At 44.4% G+C, this 22,898-nt stretch overlaps 1 protein-coding gene across 1 annotated transcript in view; it reads right to left on the bottom strand.

Annotated features, from left to right (window-relative positions):
- Positions 1–997: 997 nt before the first annotated feature.
- The window catches only part of DNPEP (aspartyl aminopeptidase), a 40,047-nt gene continuing 18,146 nt past the window's right edge, over positions 998–22,898 (bottom strand). The window contains 8 exon segments of the mRNA XM_070728635.1: positions 998–1,126; positions 1,662–1,829; positions 4,179–4,280; positions 4,950–4,989; positions 8,657–8,802; positions 8,805–8,825; positions 14,607–14,690; positions 21,596–21,673. Coding sequence (XP_070584736.1) covers positions 1,076–1,126; positions 1,662–1,829; positions 4,179–4,280; positions 4,950–4,989; positions 8,657–8,802; positions 8,805–8,825; positions 14,607–14,690; positions 21,596–21,673 — 690 coding nt within the window. The 3' untranslated portion in view covers positions 998–1,075.

Genomic DNA, 22,898 nt, shown 5'->3' with positions numbered 1-22,898 from the left:
ATAATTACTGTTAACAGCTGCCTAGAGCTGCCCAAAACAATGAGATGGAGAGTATATAATTTAATAATAAATAAAAGTGTGTGAAAGTAGAGAAACTCGTCCCAGTTAAAAATATATGGTAGTACCTACAATATTGTCTTTTTACTCTCGATGGTGGAACAATAATAAAACAAAATTTAAAAAGCCCCGTTGAAAGGTCATAGCAATTTTCCTTCAATCCTGTATGCCACTCAGTATCTTCTAGAGGCCATTTTGCTCACAAAGACCAATTATAAACTGATTGTGGTACCACTAAATTGTCAGCAAAACCTGTTAAATCTGCTGGCTAGAAAACGAAGAAGTTGGATCAAAACACCTGGAGGGTATCAAATTAGGGAACGCTCATCTATGATGGCTGATGAATAGAATAGGTCGATAGTGGGGGGAAATTTTCTTCAAGCATCTTTGCAGCACCACTTCTGCTGGGTTTGTGATTCTGGATTGCTCCCCCCCCCCCCCGGGCTATATTTTAAAATCTCTGAGAATATGCAAAGAAGGACAACATGCAATGGCCCCACTCTCCCGTTACGATCTGATTGCATACTTAAAATGGTCCTCTACGAACGCAATCTATGCGGAGCAGTTCTGCATACGTGACCTTTGTATGTTACTCGATGAGCCAGCATCGTCTTGCTAACTCCACACAGCCTGTGCAAACAGGGGGTGTGGGAGCAGGAGGAGAAACGGAGGGCTGCATCATTTGGCATTTACCAACACCAGAATGTCATCTGTAATTTTACTTCCCACTTGAAATATTAAGATTATTCCAGGGGCCAGTATTTAAATTTCACCGCCTTACTGTTGACAGGGGGGGGGGGGGGAAAGGGGGGTTCAAAGGTTATTTTATGCCTCTCGGGCTCAGCCATAATAATGTAAATATGCCTAAGAGGTAATTTCTGTTCCGAGGCGAGGCAGAAAAACAAATCAAAACTCAGCAAGCCTCTGAACTGCACAGAGGTCACCGGATTAAAGCTGCTTTAATTATTATCCAGCCTAAGGAAAAAGGGAGAGCCTCTTTCAGCATTCAGGCTGCCCATCAGCTGCTCAGAAGTGCCTGATCCAAGGTGGGAAACAAATTGAAGAAGCCCTGGGAAGGAGAAAAGAGAGAAGTCAGGGTCAGAGGGGATGCAGAGAAAGGCTCTCAAAGGGGGGGGGGGAAAGCAGGCAGCTGTCAATACACACAATGGCGTCACCATGGCAGCCGGAGAATCGTGAGGCACAGTGTTGCCATGGAAACCCATCACTGATTCAAGGCCACCATTGTAGCCATGGCAACATGAAGACAAGATTACAAAGAAGAATTAGAGAGTTGCAGGAACCAAAGCCCAAACCTCAACTGGGAGTGGAGCAAAGCAGAGATTAGGACCTGTTCCTATCTCAACACCCACCGCAAAAATCCCCCATTTGTTTCTTTCCTTTGGCTCCTTCAAATCTGCCACTCCTGATTGGAGGGGGGCTTATCTGCAAAAGGGCTTTGCTACCCACCTAGGTCTGTTTGCTTAGCTCAACTTATCTTCCCTGGGAGGTGCTGGGCGGAAGGGGAAAAAAAGAGGCAGGGGTAGGGCTCCGGATGCCCTCTTCAGCCCCATCCCCAGGGAAGAAGCACCCAACCTGGCCCTTACCTTGAAGAGAGTGATGGTCTGAAGGACCCCTGAGGTGCAGCACATCTCGCGAATGGAGTGCATAGCTAATTGCGGGCATCCCATATCAAGAACACGTAAACCCAGGTGGGAAGCCAGGATGGGTCCGATGGTTGTGCCACAAGGAGAATCATTTCGAACCATAAATTCCTGCAAATGACATGGGGGGGGGGGGGAGAAGAAAAAAAGAGCAGATTGCTGACAATCTCTTTGATAGCAATGAAGGAGGTGGGGAGGGGGAACGGCATCTTTTGAATGGATATGGCTGGGGTTCTTAGATCCTCGGCACTGGCCAGTCCCACCCGACAATCAAGTTGAAGTTTCTAACGGGGATTGAACCACCAAATGAAAAGGGAGAAGGGAACATGGGCCCAAACAGAGTCCGGAAGGAGTTGGGTGGTCTATAAATTAAATTAAATTAAATTAAACAACTTCTAACCCCTAACCCCCATCACTTCTCCCTTAGACTCTCCACGATTGACCTCTCCAGGTTCCTAAGAGGCCAGTAAGGGGTGTACATAAGTGCACTGGTGTGCCTTTCGTCCCCTGTCCAATTGTCTTTCCTTTCTTCCAACTATCCTATATATTCTCTTCCTTTCATATATCCTCTCCTCTAAGTTCACTTTCACCCTCTTTTATATTATCACATGTCTATCTTTCTTCCTATGTATTTGTGTATTGGACAAATGAATAAATAAATAAATAAAAATCTTCCGAGAAAGAAGCTCTTAATTTAACACTGAACTATAAAGCTCCAGGCAGGGTGTCCAGAGGGAAAGCATTTTGACATTCCCTGACATTTCCCTGTAACTTGCGATCTGGCTAAAGCGCAGTCGTAGATGACGTCATACCAAATGGCCAAGCCCTGGAGAAATATCGGTAGCTGAGCAAGCAATTTGTTGCCACAGTTATGCTCATTTTTGCTTGACTCTGCCAGGCAGCGTGATCCGTTGTTGTTTTTTCTTACATGATTTTCCCGACTTTTAAACATTTTAATTCAGTTTGTTTTTCCCCCTGATTTATTCCGGTTTTTCCCCTGATATTTCCCAAACTGATAATTCCCTGATTTCCAGGTTTGCTGGGCACCCTGCCGTGGTCTTGTTCCCTCCCCCCCCCCTTCCTAGCAGATAGGATGATTTGCCCCCAGTGGAGTGCTACCCAGTGTTGTACTGCAGTGCCTGTTTCCAATGGTGGAAGCACCATGCACACAGTAGCAGGTTGCAGCCGGTATGGCTCAATATGGGAAAATGGAACTGTGCATGCAGCCCCACGTCCTTGAGATTTGATTGAGATTGCACATGATATTTCACCGATTTTCGGCTTCTTTTGCTTCCGCGAACCCAAATGCCGAAAAGCGGCAAAATCTCTTGTGTGTGAGCATCCTCACTTGAAATTTGTCTTCATGCACATGTGCAGAAGCCAAATCTCATGCGGGGATGCGCATGTGTCAGTGGCAATGTGTAACCCTTGCCTGGCCATGCATCATTGGTAGCATGCGGTCAATCTTCATTAAGTTTGGGAATTAAGTAGGGTCGGCTCTGATTAGTACAGTGGTACCTCTACTTAAGAACTTAACTCGTTCCGTTGACCAGGTTCTTAAGTAGAAAAGTTTGTAAGTAGAAGCAATTTTTCCCATAGGAATCAATGTAAAATTAAATAATGCATGCAAGGCCATTAGGAAAGAAATAAAAGCTCATAATTTGGGTGGGAGGAGGAGGAGGAGGAAGAAGAGGACAGTCGCTGCCCAGAGCGAAGGGAGCGTTTGTCTTCTCTGGGCACTGGCAGAGGTTTATTCCCTCTCCAAGCACCCAGAGAAAGGAAAATGCTTTGTTTGCTCTGGACTTCCAAAGCCTCCTTAAGCACCACCGAAAGGCTCCTCTGGCAGCCCAGAAAAGCCCGAGATGACCGGGATTAAAGTGGGAATGGCAGGAAACTGGCCAAATCTTCGTGCCACTCTCAAATTTCATCGGAAATTTTTCCGGGCTCGGGTTCTTAAGTAGAAAATGGCTCTTAAGAAGAGGCAAAAAAAATCTTGAACACCCGGTTCTTATCTAGAAAAGTTCTTAAGTAGAGATATTCTTAAGTAGAGGTACCACTGTACTTGGAACAGAAAACACTTGAGTCGTCCGTGGTCTCCACCCATTTTAGTGTTTCCAATGAAAACGCATGGAAGGTGAAATAGAATGCAAGGTTTAAAAGGTTAATAATTAATACGTTCATCTTTTTTTCAAAATTGGAAACTATATTTTATTGCTTTTTTGAAGTCTTTCCCCCCCCCTATTCTCTTTCAAGCTCTTCTCTAAAATGTTTCTTTTCTTCTTTCTTATCTCTTACATAAAAATGTAAAGTATTTACAGTGAACACAGACTGAAATGTTTTCAATTTGATGTAAAAACATATACAACTCTGTGTGTGCTTCTGACAAAAATCGGGATATACAGTATATATATAAAAGAAAATGCATGGATAAAGGGAATCTTTACTTTTCGAAATGCTTACTTGTAGAGGAACATTGACACGAGCGGCAATCTCACGAATCAGTGACTCCGTGACAGCAGTGGAGGCATAGCGCTGGTTGCTGTTGATTTTCAGAGCCGGTCCCTGCGTAGAAAACCACCGGACTGAAGAGAAGACTCTCCACCCTGAACACTGGTCATTTGTCAATTCTGCCTGGAATTTCTCGAGAGGAGCAATTGTTCTACCCTAATAGGAAGGGCCCGACTTGTGCTCCCCACCAGACTCCGGACTCTTAAAATGATACATCTCTTCCACATAAATAATTTACTGACGTGAGATACAAAATCTATAAAAAGATGGGTTTTTTTTTTCTCCTTTCTATCTGATTCTCTATAACTCTTCCCCGCATCTCGTCATCTTTTGTCCTGTTTGCGCTCAGCAAGGAGGAAGATATATCTTCCGGTAATCAAAATAATTACCTTTACCATACTTTCCCATATCTAGGCCACCAAAACAACAGCGTAATCTCCAGAAAGTGCTTTTTTCCACTCGTCATATCTGCCATATGGAGTTTGATCTGCCAATTCCCTCCCTGATCCTGAATACCATTCAGAACTGTTATCATTGTTTTGGGCCCTCCCACAGCTGGCTCTCAAAAGAAGAAGAAAAAAAGAAAATCTCCATTTCAAAAACGGGTTTTGCATTCGACATCTGCCTCTCAAGAGAGTTGGTTCCTGTGCTGCTTGCCGAAAACGCCTAGCTTTAAAAAAAAACCCAAACCCACGCTGTGGCTAACCAGTCCATGTTACCTACCTTGTGAAACTGGGGCCGATGGTTCTTATCGTGCTTGTCCCTGTGGAAAGAACAGCCTTCAGTAAGCATTGCTTCCCCCTCGTGCCTGAATTTCAAAGATCAGAGGGCCGGATTGGAAGAGGTGCCGTCGCTGTAAATGCATTCAAAGCCATTTTTAATAGATGAGACCGAGGAGCCCTTTTGACAGGGCTGGTGACGAATCCTCTGTGCAGAGATCTCTCATTAGAACAAGACGTCTGGCCCAGAGAGAGACAGAAGTGCTTCAAGAGATTGGAATAAAATTACTTTATTCTCTAGCACAGGGATTTTCAACCTTTTTTGAGCCGCGGCACATTTTTTACATTTACAAAACCCTGGGGCACATTGAGGGGGGGGGGGTCGGTTAAAAAAAGTTTGGACAAAAAAATTCTCTCTCTCTCTTCCTCCCCTTCGCTCTATTTCTTTCTCCCTCTTTCTCTCCCTTCCTTCCTCTTTCTTTCTCTCTCTCCATCCCTCTTCCTTTCTCTTCCTTCCTTCCTCTTTTTTGCTCTCTTTCTCTCTCCCTCCCTACCTCCCTCTATGTCTTTCTCTCTTTCTCTCTCTCTCTTTCTTTCTCTCTCTTGCTCTCTCTTTCTTTCTCTTGTTCTCTTTCTCTCTCACTTGTTCTCTTTAGAAACATAGAAGACTGACGGCAGAAAAAGACCTCATGGTCCATCTAGTCTGCCCTTTTACTATTTCCTGTATTTTATCTTGCAATGGATATATGTTTATCCCAGGCATGTTTAAATTCAGTTACTGTGGATTTCCCAACCACGTCTGCTGGAAGTTTGTTCCAAGGATCTACTACTCTTTCAGTAAAATAATATTTTCTCAAGTTGCCTTTGATCTTTCCCCCAACTAACTTCAGATTGTGTCTTGTGTTCACTTTCCTGTTAAAAACACTTCCCTCCTGAACCCTATTTAACCCTTTAACATATTTAAATGTTTCGATCATGTCCCCCCCCTTTTCCTTCTTCCTTCTTTCTCTCTCTTTCTTTCTTTCTCTCTGAGCTTCGCGGCATACCTGACCATGTCTCACGGCACACTAAAAACACTGCTCCAGCACATCAGCCAAGAGGACGGAGGAGGCCATTTCGGCACCAGTTCTGAAACATGTTTCAAGCCTGAAAGCGCACGGCACGTGGGGCTAGGCAGACCCACTTGAATATTCATCTGATTTTTGTCATGCAGTCAGTTCTCATTTAAGGACTGGTTGCTTAGCGACAGTTGGAAGTTACGGCAGGGCCTCCAAAACCACTTATCACCTGGTTTGCTTTACAACCGACCCAGTTGCTTTACAAATGCTGCACCTGTTTAGTGACAGCTACCCCCCCAAAAGGTAATAAAAACAGTCACTTTTCTGCCTTCACATATGACTGGCATGATGGAAATTATATGGGTTCCATTATTGTTCTAAGAGAAGGACTATTTTTGTGCAACTTAAATCTAATAAATAATAATAATAATAATAATAATAATAATAATAATAATAATAATAATAATAATTTTGGAAGAAAGGTGCTCCGTCCATGTCTCTGCCCCAAATCCTGGCTCAGTTCTTTACAAAATAAGCAAATAGATCTGTTCTAAAGAGTTAGCAACTTTCAGAGGGACCCAAAATCCAAGAACAAAATTAACGCTCTACGCCTCCAATTCGGTCCAATAGGCCAGATATGCTGTGGGTTCCATCAACCAAAGGAGGTCAGCTAGTGAGGACTAAATGTGCCTTCTCTGCCATAGCCACAGCCTTCTGGAACATTCTCCCCTCAGAGCTGAGGATGACCTCACCCAAACTCTGTTGGCCTTTCATAAGGACTTGGAAGGTTTTGTGCCTGGGCCCTCAAGAGTGTTAAGACCCCGTTTCCTGGATATATTGACATTTGTGCTGACTTTTTTTCCCCCCTCAGCCATTTCTTGATGTATTTCATTCATTCAGATCTAGGATGTGTTCTTTGAGTGTTCCCTTCATTGTTTTGAAAAGTGTATTTTCAAAAAAATAAAGAGAGCACTCAAAGAACACATCCTAGATCTGAATGAATGAAATATTCTCATTGAATATTTTGTTCTGTACAAAGTTGAAGGTGCTGACAACATGTGAAATTGATTGTCAGTCAGTGTTGCTTCCTAAGTGGACAGCTTGATTTCACAGAAGTTTGATTTACTTGGAGTTATATTGTGTTGTTTAAGTGTTCCCTTTATTTTTCTGAGCAGTATATATTTATTTTTGTATCATATTGGTTAATGTTTTAATTTATGATTGTTTGCTGCCCAGAGCCACTTTTTTAAGATATGTGTGTCTTTAGACATTAAATACACGCATATCTATAGTGGGGAATCATCTATAATTTGGAGAGGAACGTCAATCATCTAACCTCTGTGATTTACTAAGTACAGATAGTCCTCAACGTACGACCACAATCAGTTCAAAATTCATGTTGCTAAATGAGACATTTGCTAAGGGAGCTTTGTCCTGTTTTACGATTTTTTCTTACCCCATTTATTAAGCAAATCATTGCACTTCTTAAATTTGGTAACACAGTGAAGTAAACCTGACTTCCGCATTGACTGTCAGAAGGTTGCAAAAGGTGATCACATGACCCTGAGACACTGCAACTGTTATAAATGTGAGTCAGTTGTCAGCCAGCCGACTGTAAACCACGTGACCACTGGGAATAGTGTCACGATCATAAGTGTTAAAAACAGTCATAAGTCACTTTTTTCAGTGTCGCTGTAACTTTGAACGGTCACTAAGTGAATTGTTGTAAGTCGAGGACTGCCTGTAACCCCAAAGTAATAGGGAGATTTCTAATATCCCTTTGGCTTTCCAGACATAGGAAACAGTACAACAAAAGAGCTTACAAGAGAACCTGAGGGTTTTATGATTCAAGTAGCTTTCCCTGTTAAGATTCATACAATCTAAAGGATGGGAGTAACACATGTAAAGTAAGTTCATTGAAAGCAGCTCCTTCCTTGTGGTGAAATACTCTTCTTTTTTTTTAGTATAAGACGTACCTTTTCCCCCTAAAAGAGGATGAACATTTGGGTGTGTCTTATACTCCAAATGGAGCTTTTTCAAACAATTTTTCCCCAGCCCAAACGAGGTGCTAACCTGATTCTTCCCAGCTTGCAGGCTTGTTTTCATTGCTACTCCCTCCAAAAAAGTTTTTCCCCAGTCCTAATGAGGGGCTAACAATCTTCCAGGCTTGCAAGATTTTTTTCATTGCTATTGCGAAGAAGTTTTTTTCCAGCCCTAAGTCTTTGCAGGCTTGTTTTCATTGCTACTCCCCTCCAAAAAATGTTTTTTTCAGCCCCAATGAGGTGCTAATAATCTTCCTGGCTTGCAAGATTTTTTCATTGTTACTCCGAAGAAGTTTTTTCAAGCCCTAAGTCTTTGCAGGCTTGTTTTCATTGTTACTCCCTCCGAATAAGATTTTTTTTCAGCCATAAACCGGGGGACAAAATAATGTGCTGAAGCTGACCATACTAAGAACCCTAGCCAGATGAATACCTGGTAGGTAGATCCGCCGCCTCCCCCCCCCCCCCCCAATTTTCCTCCCCTAAGGTCTTATATTCCGGTGCCTCTTATAATGTGAAAAATACAGTATATATGTAAGAATGTCCAATAAGGAATAACTTGCTTGCCCAGCCCTGGTACATTGTCCCATGCTGTCCATTGACGACATACTCACGCATAATTGGGGTGTACCGCATGAGCCATATCTGCACTGATCATGCATGATTTGGGCATGGCTTCCTCAAAGGCTGTAATGTTCTGGGGTGAAGCTGAGATGCGACGAAGGATGAGCTCCGTAAAAGACGAGCTGACTCCCAGCCCCCTTGAGCACTTTCTGAACCAACCTGCCGGAAAGATGGCATTCAAAAGGCGAACTATCGAGAAGGGGTTTGATGGTACCCGGAATTTTAACTTAAGTTTCAATTATCCCCTCTTACCACTTCCATTTCTACTTCTTCTTATCTATAGGTTGTCTACAATCCTCCTACTAAGTGATTGATAAATTACTGTGGGCCACATGGCACACTTTGGTATGCTTTTCTGACGTCCTCCTTTTAAGTCATCTTTTGGGGGGGGGGTGGCTTCAGATCTCTTTTTTAAATGCTGCCCCCCCCCCTCCTCTAAATCAGGACAATCTGGGAGTGGCTTAAGACACAAGACTTAAACTCATTTCATTCCTTAAATTAGCCCCACCTGGGGCTACTTGTAACCTCATACAATCACCAGCTAGGGCAGTGATGGGTGTTGTACATACTGCTGACCAGTTGGAGGATGATGAAGATATTGAGGACTGGGATTCAGATAGTGTTTATGAAGTAGTGGGGGCCCCGGGATTACAGGTAGCAGAACAGGTGGGAGGCCAGCCACAGGATGGGACTATGAGTTCAGGATCTAGTGAGGGAGAATCAGACGCTCGCTGGGTTAACCCTAAATTTAGAAGGATTCAGAAACGTAGAGAGCAAAGGTCTGGAAGAAGATATTAAGGAGAGGAATGGGTTAAATATTGTAGTGAGGTATTTGGCACGTCAGGGGGCTAGTGGAGAAGAAGGGTGGAGTTTCAACGTTGCTGAAAAGAAACAGGGATGTGTTTTTGCCACGCTAAGGTAAGCCAAAGTATTTTGTATTGTATTTAGTCAGTGCTGCTGTTTTTTTAAAGCTAGGTAGTTAGGAAATAAATATTGTCTAAGTGAAGCAGGAAAAGGAATGTGAGAAATGCGGCTAAGAGAAAGATTACCGACCGAGTGATGTCTGGAATGTACTGAAGTACAGGAGAGCAGAGAAATAAACGGAATTGCTTTATTCATGAAATGATGCATTTAATGAGAGTTGTTTGTAATTATTAAACTTCTACCAGAAACCAGAACAATGGCGAACCCTTTTTCCTTCGGGTGCCCAAAGTGTGTGCCCACGTGCTATCGCGCATGCCCAAGTGACCACACCCATAATTCAATGCCCGGGGAGGGCAAAAACAGCTTCCCCCGTCCTCCGGAAGTCCTCTGGAGGCTGGAAACAGCCAGTTTCTCAACTTCTGGCAGGCCCAGTAGGCCCGTGTTTAGCCCTCCCCAGGCTCCAAAATGCTTCCTTGGAGCTGGGGTGGTGGTGGTAAAAATGCCCTCTCCCATCCTCCTGGAGATTCTCTGGAAGCCAAAAAATGCCCTCCAAAGCCTCTGTGCGAACCAAAAATCACACACACATGCATGTTGGAGCTGAGCTAGGGCAACAGCTCACGTGCCAGCAGATATGGCACCGCGTGCCACAGATTCGCCATCACTGAGGTAGGGCCTCTTATCATTTTTGAACATCAAGGGGTTTAAAGTATGCTCACAAAAATCTCCCAACCCATGTTGTCCATTAGCTTTAGTCATGTTAAGCGTTCCTTCAGATTAAGATAGGATACGCTCCTCCTCTAAATCAGTGTTTCCCAACCTTGGCCAATTGAAGATATTTGGACTTCAACTCCCAGAATTCCCCAGCCAGCGGATGCTGGCTGGGGAATTCTGGGAGTTGAAGTCCAAATATCTTCAAGGGGCCAAGGTTGGGAAACACTGCTCTAAATCAAGACAATATGGGAGTGGCTTAAGACACCAGACATAAACTTATTTCATTCCTTAAATTACCCCCAGTATGGGGTTCCTACCAGTACAGGCCACTCTGTAGCCCCGATGGGAAAAATGGAGCTGCACGCGCATGTGCCTGAGCAAGATTTTGCTTCTGCGCATGTGCAGGAAACAAAACCTCACAAGGAAACATGCGCGTGAATGAGATTTTGGCAATTTTTCGCTTCTGTGCATGCATGGAAGCAAAAATACCATCAAAATCTCGCTCACACGCACGTTTCCTTGTGAGATTTTGTTTCCTGCACATGTACAGAAGCAAAATCTCGCTCAGATGCACGCCAGGGTCACGGAGCTCCACGGAAAGCGCACCTATAGCGGCCATAAGTGGAATCCGCCCCGGTTACCTTCGTCTCCTGGCAGAAATTTTTGATCCCACTTGTTACCTCACAGCATCACCAGCTAGAGCAGTGATGGCGAACCTTTTTTCCTTGGGTGCCGAAAGAGTGTGTGCATGCGCTATCATGGATGCATGAGTGCCCACACCCATAATTCAATGTCTGGGGAGGGCGGAAACAGCTTGTCTCACCCACCTGAGACCCTCTGGAGTACCAGAAATGGACTGTTTCTCAACTTCTGGGGGGCCCAGTAGGCTTCTTTTTCACCCTCCGCAGGCTCCGAAGTCTTCCTTGGACCCCGGGAAGGGTAAAAACCCTCCCCCATCCCTCCCGGAGGCTCTCTGGAAGCCAAAAACGCCTCCCAGAGCCTCTGTGTGAGCCAAAAATTTATTTATTTATTATTTATTTATTATTTAGATTTGTATGCCGCCCCTCTCCGCAGACTCGGGGTGGCTCACAACAAATTGAAAACAATTTACAACAAATCTAAATTACTATTTAAAAATATTTAAAAGACCTCATTTTCTAAACACACATACATACAAACATACCATTCATAAATTGTATATGCCCGGGGGAGATGTCTCAGTTCCCCCATGCCTGACGACAAAGGTGGGTCTTAAGGAGCTTACGAAAGGCAAGGAGGGTAGGGGCAGTTCTAATCTCCGGGGGGAGTTGGTTCCAGAGGGTCGGGGCCGCCACAGAGAAGGCTCTTCCCCTGGGGCCCACCAACCGACATTGTTTAGTTGACGGGACCCAGAGAAGGCCCACTCTGTGGGACCTAATCGGTCGCTGGGATTCGTGCGGCAGCAGGCGGTCTCGGAGATATTCTGGTCCAGTGCCATGAAGGGCTTTAAAGGTCATAACCAACACTTTGAATTGTGACCGGAAGTTGATCGGCAACCAATGCAGACTGCGGAGTGTTGGTGAAACATGGGCATACCTAGGTAAGCCCATGACTGCTCTCGCAGCTGCATTCTGCACAATCTGAAGTTTCCAAACACTTTTCAAAGGTAGCCCCATGCAGAGAGCATTACAGTAGTCGAACCTCGAGGTGATGAGGGCATGAGTGACTGTGAGCAGTGAGTCCCGGTCCAGATAGGGCCGCAACTGGTGCACCAGGCGAACCTGGGCAAACGCCCCCCCTCGCCACAGCTGAAAGATGGTTCTCTAATGTGAGCTGTAGATCGAGGAGGAAACCCAAGTTGCGGACCCTCTCCGAGGGGGTCAATAATTCCCCCCCCAGGGTAATGGAAGGACAGATGGAATTGTCCTTGGAAGGCAAAACCCACAGCCACTCCATCTTATCCGGGTTGAGTTTGAGTCTGTTGACACCCATCCAGGCCCCAACAGCCACCAGACACCGGCACATCAGTTCCACTGCTTCGTTGACTGGACATGGGGTGGAGATGTAAAGCTGGGTATCGTCAGCGTACTGATGATACCTCACCCCATGCCCTTGGATGATCTCACCCAGCGGTTTCATGTAGATATTAAATAGCAGGGGGGAGAGGACCGACCCCTGAGGCACCCCACAAGGGAGAGACCTCGGAGTCGACCTCTGGCCCCCCACTAACACCGACTGCGACCGACCGGAGAGGTAGAAGGAGAACCACTGAAGAACAGTGCCTCCCACCCCCAACCCCTCCAGCCGGTGCAGAAGGATACCATGATCGATGGTATCGAAAGCCGCTGAGAGGTCAAGAAGCATCAGGACAGAGGATAAACCCCTGTCCCAGGCCCGCCAGAGATCATCCATCAACGCGACCAAAGCAGTTTCCGTGCTGTAACCGGGCCTGAAACCCGACTGCTGGGGACCTAGATAATCGGCTTCTTCCAAGGACTGTTGGAGCTGGAGTGCCACCACCTTCTCGACAACCTTCCCCATAAAGGGAAGGTTGGAGACTGGCCGGTAGTTATTTAGTACGGCTGGGTCCAGGGAAGGCTTCTTGAGGAGGGGGCGCATGAGTGCCTCTTTATAGGATGATGGGAAGGATCCCCTCCCCAAGGAAGCGTTGACACTCTCCTGGACCCAGCTCCGTGTCACCTCCCTGCTGTCCGAAACCAGCCAGGAGGGACACGGATCCAGTAAACAGGTGGCGGAACTCACAGCTCCAATGGCCTTGTCCACTTCATCAGGTGTCACCAGATCAAACTCTTTCCAGAGAGGTGGACAGGTACGTGCCCCAGTCACCTCAACTGACTCGTTGTCAGCCGACTCTGTTTTCCAATTGGAGTCGAGGTCCGCCCAGATCTGAGCGATTTTATCAGCGAAAAACGTGTTAAAATCCTCGGCACTACTCTGTAAGGGCTCCCCAACTCCCCCCTGGTTAAGAAGGGAGCGGGTCACCCTAAACAGAGCGGCCGGGCGGGATTCCGCTGATGCAATCAAGGCGGCATGATACGCGCATCTTGCCGCCTTGAGCGCCACTTTGTAAGTCTTAATAAAAGCTCTTACAAGTGTTCGATCGGATTCAGACTTACTCTTCCTCCATCGCTTCTCTAGACGTCTCTTCTGGCGTTTCAACTCCCGGAGCTCCTCGTTGAACCATGGAGCTCTATGGGGTCTAGCGCCACGGAGAGGTCGCAAAGGCGCAATCCGATCAAGAGCCTCCGCTGCAGCCTTGTTTCAGGCTTCCGCAAGAGACTCCGCCGGCCGGCACACACATGCACGTTGGAGCTGAGCTAGGGCAACGGCTCACGTGCCAGCACACATGGCTCTGCGTGACACCTGTGGGACCCCTGGCATAGGTTCGCCATTACTGAGCTAGGGCCTCTTATCATTTTTGGATGTCAGAGGATTTGAAATGTGTGGAGAAAAAAAAATCTCCCAACCCTATTAGAAGTAACCATGTTAAGTATTCCTTAAAATCAGAATACAGTAATCCCTCATTTTTCGTGGGAGATGCGTTACAAGACCACCCGTGAAAAATGAATTTCCGCAAAGTAGAGGAAAGATAGTTTTTTATGTATTTAACGAGTATTTGGACTTTTAAAACCTACCCTTTGCATTAAACAGTCATTCTATAATAAAATGGGTAAAATGAGGACCCGGATTGTGGGGGCAATAGCCTTGCTCTGTTAAAAAAGTGCTATTGCTAACATGTTGTAAGCTGCCCTGAGTCTAAGGAGAAGGGCGGCATAAAAATTGAATGAATGAATGAATGAATGAATGAATGAATGAATAAATAAATAAATAAATAATGTTTCTCAGCTGGAACTATATAGGATATCCTACCAGTTTCTTTAATAGAGTACAGTAGTACTGTAGAATAATTTTATGAATTTTTTAATGGATTTAAAATTTTCAATGGATTAAATGCATTTAAGCCCCTTTTGAAAATCTGCAAATCTGCAAAAGATGAACCGCGAAGTAGCAAGGGATTACTGTAGAATGTTCAACTTCCTATCCAGAAAAAGAGCTTGCCACTTAGCCAGGGGTGAAAACCAGCAGGTTCTGGGGAACCGGTAGTGGACATTTTGAGTAGTTTAAAGAACTGGCAAATACCACTTGTGGTTGGCCCCAGAATGGGATAGGAATGGAGATTTCGCAATATCTTTCCCTCAGGAGTGGGGAGGGAATGGGGATTTTGCAGTATCCTTCCCCTACCATGCCCACCAAACCACGCCCACAGAAGGGAAAAATTTTGAATTTCACCCCTGCACTACTAACCTCTTCATTGTCGTAGAGTGCGATCAGGCGAACATTTGGCTCTCGGGCGAGAGCATCAGGCTCATCGGTAGATTCAATCAAAGCCTGGAGGGGTAGACAAAGGACCAAGGTGAACTGATAAGATAGGAAACGCCTAAGGATTTTCAAAAATACTTTTTTGCTGGCTTTCTTCCTGGCTTAGGAGTTAGTATCAGTCAGAACAACGCTGGAGCTTCAGGAAGCTTAAAGCCTAGGACAGGAAGGAGCTGCAGTTCATAGCTAGATCATTCATACAAGAAGAAACCTGAATTATACCTCCCACTCAGCAAGGAAGTCTATTTGTAAGTCTTGACTAAGTGTTCTTCCAAAACGCCCATCTGGGAAAATATACCAGCCTAGGAGAATAAGAGAGTTTTGATTTCTTTCCAGTTCCTCTAAGCTCTTTGCAGCTACAGCAGAGAAGTAGCTCCTCTGAGCCCAATTCTTAACACTACCCACTTCTATGTCAGAAATTAATTGCACTGGTAGAAGAGGGTAATAAAACTGTAAATAATAGGTGCTAAAAATGCTGACCTCTATCTAAGTTGGCCAACTAGTTCTGTTCTGTTCCTCCAAATCCTTCCACTTGTATTGTTTCTCTCCTGTCCTTCTAAAGATGCTATTAAATGCTAATGTTCTGTAGGCATCGATGTGCAATTACTTGCACATTTTAAATGAGCCGGGGTGGCGCAGCAGGTAGAGTGCTGTACTGCAGGCCACTGAAGCTGACTTGTAGATCTGAAGGTCAGCGGTTCAAATCTCATCACCGGCTCAAGGTTGACTCAGTCTTCCATCTTTCCGAGGTGGGTAAAATGAGGACCCGGATTGTGGGGGCAATAGCCTAGCTCTGTTAAAAAAGTGCTATTGCTAATATGTTGTAAGCCGCCCTGAGTCTAAGGAGAAGGGAGGCATAAAAATTGAATGAATAAAATAAATAAATAAATAAATAAATGGCAAGGTTATTCCCTTTTTGTGTCTGTTGCTCAGAGAAACCTGGTTTCAATATTTCTTGTGTCAATCAACCTTTCTGGGATTCTCTGCTGGTCTCTACATATTCAACTTTCATGGAATTTGTAGACACAAAAAGCATGTAGGCAGTGAAGGGCTACCAAATTTTTTACTACCACACTGTGGGCGTGGCTTATGCATTTTCTTTCAACACCTTTCAGTGCAAATTAGGTTCTCTGGGGTGGAGCTCCATTTTCGCTACCCCACTGAGTCCCCACCCACCCCCGTCTGGGCAGAAACCCACCCCGGCATGTAGGTGAGAAAAACGCATCCCATAGTTTGCGAGGGACACTGGGAAAGGTCTCCTTTTTGTCAAATAAGTGAGCCTATTGACTGGACTAAGATCTTCAGAAGGCGTTCTCCTGAAGAAATGGCTGGCTGAACAAGTTTGGGCAGGCCGTCCCTCAGATGAATCTTACCGGTACTTTTATTTAGGGCTTTAAAGAGTAATATCATCACTTTAACTTATTGCAGGATCCAATCTAGGTCAGGGGCGGCATACAAGTCTAAATAATAATAATAATAATAATAATAATAATAATAATAATAATAATAATAATAATAATAATAAGTAAGAACAGAAGTTTAGTCTTCCAAGCTGTCGGACTCGTGCTGGAGTCCATCCTCAGAAAACTTTTATGTGTACTTTGGGCTACTTTAGTGCATTGTCCTGACCATCAACGCAGATCAAATCCTGCAACATTATCCTGGGACACATACATTTGCCTTCATTTGTGACTTTAACTTATGTACTTATTTGGAGTGCCTGATGGGGCTGGTAATAAGACACATCTGGGAGACTATCCTAGGACGGGCTTATAGGGGGATCCCTAAGTACCATATTTTGACACCTCCTTTTTTATCCCACCCTTTTTGACTCTTATTATCATTGTATAGAATTTTATATTGTTGTAAGCCGCCCTGAGTCCCATTGGGATTGGGTGGCATAGACGTCAATTAAGTTAAATTAAATTAAATGTCTTTTAAACAACAGGGATCAGCAGAGCCTTGTACAGTGTCAACTGGAACATGCTTGAGGTGGCTCTTGACACTGTTTATTTAGATTTTCAGAAACTCTTTGCAAGAATTCTTCATCAAAGGCTCTGTTTAACTTTAGTGGCTATGGGTTAAGAGGACCATTTATGGATTGCTAATTTGTTAGAAGAGAAAAGAAAGAGTAGGAATACATCGACCTTTATTTAGTGTAACGGGTGAGAAATGGAATCCCTCCCTCAAGGATTTGAATTGGAACTATTTGTTTTTTTCAAACTTAATAATCAATCATGACTCTGCAGTACATCTAAATTAGCAGTAGTGGATACAGTTCTGACTTCCACGTTTGAAAAAGGGTTAGGGCTAGAAACAGTACTGTACAGAAAAGGACGGGCGATTATCAAAGGGCAGTGGTTCTCAACCTTTCTAATGCCATGACCCAGTTCCTCATGTTGTGGTAACTCCCAACCATAAGTCTAGCGCCAATTCTCCCAAGAGTTTTAAGCTGATTGGCAGGAAGGTCAGAGAGAAACCCCCACTGTAAACATCTGATTGGTCGGATTGTAAAAATATGTTCCAAGGTGCCAGAATAGAAGCTTTAGTTCCTAACACCATGGGAAATTTGTCTTTTCCCAGTGTCTTAGGCGGCTCCTGTGAAACGGTTGTTTGACCCCCAAAGGGGGCCTGGGTCCCGACCCCTAGGTTGAGAACCACTGTCAAAGGGCTTGAATATATTTTCTATCAGATGTTAGAACACTGGAGACGTCCTAGCTTCGAGAAGAGAAGAGAAGCAACTGGGGGCAACATGCTGGGTTTTATAAAAACATGGGAGGGAGAAGATAGGGAGTGTGTTCTGCCTTCCTTCCTAAAACTACTAGGACCAGAAAGACCATTTAAGGAACTTGACTGGAAGCACTTCTTCCCACAATGCATCATTAACAGAGAATTCATTACCATAACACACAAAATGGCCATGAACTTATATGTCAATGAAGATTCAATCACCGAAGCTAAGAGTATCTAAAAAAGTTGAATTGTGTGACAACTGAGCCAATTTTTGTTAATCTTAGATGTTTCGTGGTTCATCCAAGCAACTTCATCAGTCTGAACAAAATTAGTTAGGCAGAAAGTCATCGGAATGTACCAATTCTTCCCACATCAGCTTCAGGGATTTCCCCCCAAAATGCATTGCAATATGTCAATGAAGATTCGATCAAATGAAATATCTCAGACTAACAAAGATTGGTGCAGTTGATATGATTCAACCTTTAAGCCAATAACTTGGTTTTAAACAAGCAGGATTGGAAAAACCCATTGTGAAGGCCAAATGAATTGGGAGACTCAATGTGGTCTCCGCTTGGGAGGCAGCATTCCTCCAGATGTTATAGGAATGCTGCAGTGACAGGAGCATGTTGCCACCTCCCGCTTATGGGCACTGCAGAGAAACAAGATGGCTAGAGTAAGATGGGCCTTGGCCTGATCCAACAGATCTATCTTATGTACATAAAGATAAGGCCACACTTGGAATACTGCATTCAGTTTTGGTCACCACGGTGCAAAAAGGATATTGAGACTCTAGAAAAAATGCAGAGAAGAGCGACAAAGATAATTAGGGGACTAGAGGCTAAAACATGTGAAGAACAGTTGCAAGAACCGGGCATGGCTAGTTTAATGAAAAGAAGAACCAGGGGAGACATGACAGCAGTGTTCAAATATCTCAGGGGTTGCCACAAAGGAATCAACCTATTCTCCAAAGCACCTGAGGGTAGGACAAGAAGCAATGGGTGGAAACTAAACAAGGAGAGAAGTAACTTAGAAATAAGGAGAAATATCCTGACAGTTAGAAGAGTTAATAAGTGGAACAGCTTGCCTCAAGAAATTGTGAATGCTCCAACACTGGAAGTTTTTAATAAGATGTTGGATAACCATCTGTCTGAAGTAGTGTAGGGTTTACTGCCTAGGCAGGGGATTGGACTAGAAGACCTCCAAGGTCCCTTCCAACTCTGTTGTTGTTATTGTTGTTGTTGTTATTATTATTAGAAACATAGAAGACTGACAGCAGAAAAAGACCTCATGGTCCATCTAGTCTGCCCTTATACAATTTTCTGTATTTTATCTTAGGGTGGATATAGAAACATAGAAACATAGAAGACTGACGGCAGAAAAAGACCCCATGGTCCATCTAGTCTGCCCTTTTACTATTTCCTGTATTTTATCTTACAATGGATATATGTTTATCCCAGGCATGTTTAAATTCGGTTACTGTGGATTTACCAACCACGTCTGCTGGAAGTTTGTTCCAAGGATCTACTACTCTTTCAGTAAAATAATACTTTCTCATGTTGCCTTTGATCTTTCCCCCAACTAACTTCAGATTGTGTCCCCTTGTTCTTGTGTTCACTTTCCTGTTAAAAACACTTCCCTCCTGAACCCTATTTAACCCTTTAACATATTTAAATGTTTATCCCAGGCATATATGTTTATCCCAGGCATGTTTAAATTCAGTTACTGTGGATTTACCAACCACGTCTGCTGGAAGTTTGTTCCAAGGATCTACTACTCTTTCAGTAAAATAATATTTTCTCACGTTGCTTTTGATCTTTCCCCCAACTAACTTCAGATTGTGTCCCCTTGTTCTTGTGTTCACCTTCCTATTAAAAACACTTCCCTCCTGGACCTTATTTAACCCTTTAACATATTTAAATGTTTCAATCATGTTGTTGTTGTTGTTGTTGTTGTTGTTGTTATTATTATTATTATTATTATTATTATTATTATTATTATTACTGCAGAGGATGTGCAAGGCCTGGATGTACATGATGAGCCTTCCCTGGACCAAGCCACATGTTTCATCAGTGCACAGACCCAGCCGAAGTACATTTGGTCCATGCATGGACCTGAAGCACCTGTGTTCTGTGAGAGGTGCTCTAGAACAGAAAGCAGAGGTCATCCGAGGTCATTCCAGAGCTCGGGTGGAGACTGTGAAAAGTAGAGCAAATAATATGCATAAACCCTCCTGGCCGTCCAAAGCAACAGTACATATTCCAAACCTGTTATCTGTCCCGAGGATGCAGGGGATGTTGATAGTCTACCTCCCTGCTGTCAGGTCCCAGCATGCTATGCCATGGAGACAAAGCTGGATGTGGGGAGCCAACGGAGTAACTCAGTTTAGCCGGGTTTCAGCGTTATGCACATTAGACGTTTTAATCAGCAACTGATCCAGCATTGAGGAGCAGGATGCTTTGGTTGGAGGAGTTATCTTCACTGTTACCTTGCCTTCCTTTATTAAACCAAGTCTGAAAGGACCCGACAGGGAGGCCGATGGGTAGCTTCCCTTCCCCTGCGCCATTCCTTCCTTCCCCTTCTATGTTTGTCTGCAGGACATTTTTCTCCTCTGTGTTTCCCAGCATCTCTTGTATCCGGTCTATCTTTAAGCATCAAGCCCAGTAAAAAACAACCGTCTGGTTTCTCCCTCTCTCTCTCTCTCACACACACACCGCAATAGTCCTGCAATAGTGGCAAATAGCTGTAGCTCGGGTGCAGAATTGACGGTGGCTTGTGGGTTTGCTTTCTGAACATTTTGTTTACAAGGCTTAGTACCATCTTCAGTGGAATTGAGGGAATGTCAGTGTTGGGGTTCTTTCGCTTATAAGGGCTTCGTGATGGGGGGGGGGGTCTCCACGAGCCCTTTCCCGATACACGTGCATATACGAAACAGGCGATCTCAGCTGCATGGCTTTCCTAAGAGGCTTCTAGCTTAGCAATCTCCTTCAAAGAGTGGAACCTCCTGCAGACACAGAGCCGTTTTTATTTTAAAGCTCAGGGAAGATGATATTGAGCTGAGACCTCTGCTAGGCACACAAAGCACCAGGAACTTTTGGGTCAGCAGAGGGTTTGGCTTACGATCCTCACCTTTAGCTCAACGGGTGCAGTTGATCCTGGTGCATGTGAGCCTCCAAAACATTTAAAGTGTGACGAAATGCACAACAGAAAACTAGACAAGGCATGGAGAGCCAACAGCAGGTACAAGTAGTGCTTTGATTCATGACAACTGGGATGGAACCAGTTACAACTTTTATAACTTGTTTGGCTTTTGGACAAGCAAATCTGTCATAAAGCAAATTTGGCTTTCTCCACACTGACTTTCCTTGCCAGAATCTCTCGGGGCAGTTGCAAATGGTAATTATGTGATCCTGGGATGCTACAACCATAGTAGATACAGTGGTACCTCTACCTACAAACACCTCTACTTAAGAACTTTTCTACATAAGAACCGGGTGTTCAAGATTTTTTTGCCTCTTCTCAAGAACCATTTTCCATTTGCAAACCCCAGCCTCTGAAACTGTAATTGGAAAAGGCAGGGAGAAGCCTCCGTGGGGCCTCTCTAGGAATCTCCTAGGAGGAATCAGGGCCGGAAAAGGCAGGGAGAAGCCTCCATGGGGCCTCTCTAGGAATCTCCTGGGAGGAAACAGGGCCGGAAAAGGCGGGGAGAAGCCTCCTTGGAGCCTCTCTAGGAATCTCCTGGGAGGAAACAGGGCCAGAAAAGGCAGGGAGAAGCCTCCTTGGAGCCTCTCTAGGAATTTCCTGGCCGGAAATTCTTGCTCTTCTTGTGGTTTCCCCAATCACACACATTATTTGCTTTTACACTGATTCCTATGGGAAAAATTGCTTCTTCTTTACAAACTTTTCTACTTAAGAACCTTAACGGAACGAATTAAGTTTGTAAGTAGAGGTACCACTGTACATGCTATTTGTTGGAATTTTGATCATATACCCACAGTTGTGAGGACTCACCCTAAGTCAGTTTCTTATTCAGTGACTAGGAATGGTCGTAAGTCAAGGTCTACCGGTAACTAACATGAAGGAACATGGTGTGCCTTCCGGTGTAACTCTTTCCTGGTTGCTGAGACAGCAGTGCAGCAACAAGGAAGCGGCACTTTCTCCAGATATCCCGTCATTGAAGTACCTACCTGCAGGGCACAGTAGCAGCTGTGGAGGTTATCCAGGCGAGGGGAGAATATGAATTCGTTGAAGGCACCACCCAGTGTCTATTGGGAAGTCATGGATCAAAGAAATAAAATAAATTTAAAAAAAATATAGAATGATACAATTGACAGGGATCTTAGAACAGAGGTCTCCAACCTTGGCAACTTTAAGACCTGTGGACTTCAACTCCCAGAATTACTTGTGGACTTCAACTCCCAAAGCTTGTGGACTTCAACTCCCAGAAATACTTGTGGACTTCAACTCCCAGAATTACTTGTGGACTTCAACTCCCAAAGCTTGTGGACTTCAACTCCCAGAAATACTTGTGGACTTCAACTCCCAGAATTACTTGTGGACTTCAACTCCCAAAGCTTGTGGACTTCAACTCCCAGAAATACTTGTGGACTTCAACTCCCAAAGCTTGTGGACTTCAACTCCCAGAAATACTTGTGGACTTCAATTCCCAAAGCTTGTGGACTTCAACTCCCAGAATTACTTGTGGACTTCAACTCCCAAAGCTTGTGGACTTCAACTCCCAGAATTACTTGTGGACTTCAACTCCCAAAGCTTGTGGACTTCAACTCCCAGAATTACTTGTGGACTTCAACTCCCAGAAATACTTGTGGACTTCAACTCCCAGAAATTCTTGTGGACTTCAACTCCCAAAGCTTGTGGACTTCAACTCCCAGAAATACTTGTGGACTTCAACTCCCAGAATTACTTGTGGACTTCAACTCCCAAAGCTTGTGGACTTCAACTGACTGAGGAATTCTGGGAATTGAAATCCACAGGCCTTAAAGTTGCCAAAGTTGGAGACTCCTGCCTTAGAAGACATCTAGTTTAATGCCTTGCTTATAGGATCTGCTAAAGCACTTTGGCCTGATGGCTATCTTGTCTCTGCTAAGGGGAAACACACCACTTTCTGAGGTAGCCCATCCCGTTAGTGGACTACTGCTATTGTCAGGAAATCCCTCAGACTATCTCAACTTGAGTCTAAATCCCTACAGATTCAACCCAATGGCTCTCATTGTGCCTTCAGAGATGACAAAGAAATCTATCTGGAAATCCCATGAAGTGCTGTGGTGTTATACCGCCTCTCGGTCTTACGCCAGTTCTGTAAACTGCCTAGAATTAGATTTTAGATAGTGGACAAATCTCATAAGCAAGCAAATAAACTTTCCTCATAGGACTTGGGTTTCTAAGCCCCTCATTTCCTTGTTTAAGACAAGGCAGGCATAACCAAAGCAAAATACAAGAATTATTTCTCGTACTCTGGACTCTTTTGCT

Source organism: Erythrolamprus reginae, chromosome 1 (assembly GCF_031021105.1).
Source record: "Erythrolamprus reginae isolate rEryReg1 chromosome 1, rEryReg1.hap1, whole genome shotgun sequence".
NCBI classification, from domain to species: domain Eukaryota; kingdom Metazoa; phylum Chordata; class Lepidosauria; order Squamata; family Dipsadidae; genus Erythrolamprus; species Erythrolamprus reginae.
This window is presented reverse-complemented; position numbering and strand designations above follow the sequence as displayed.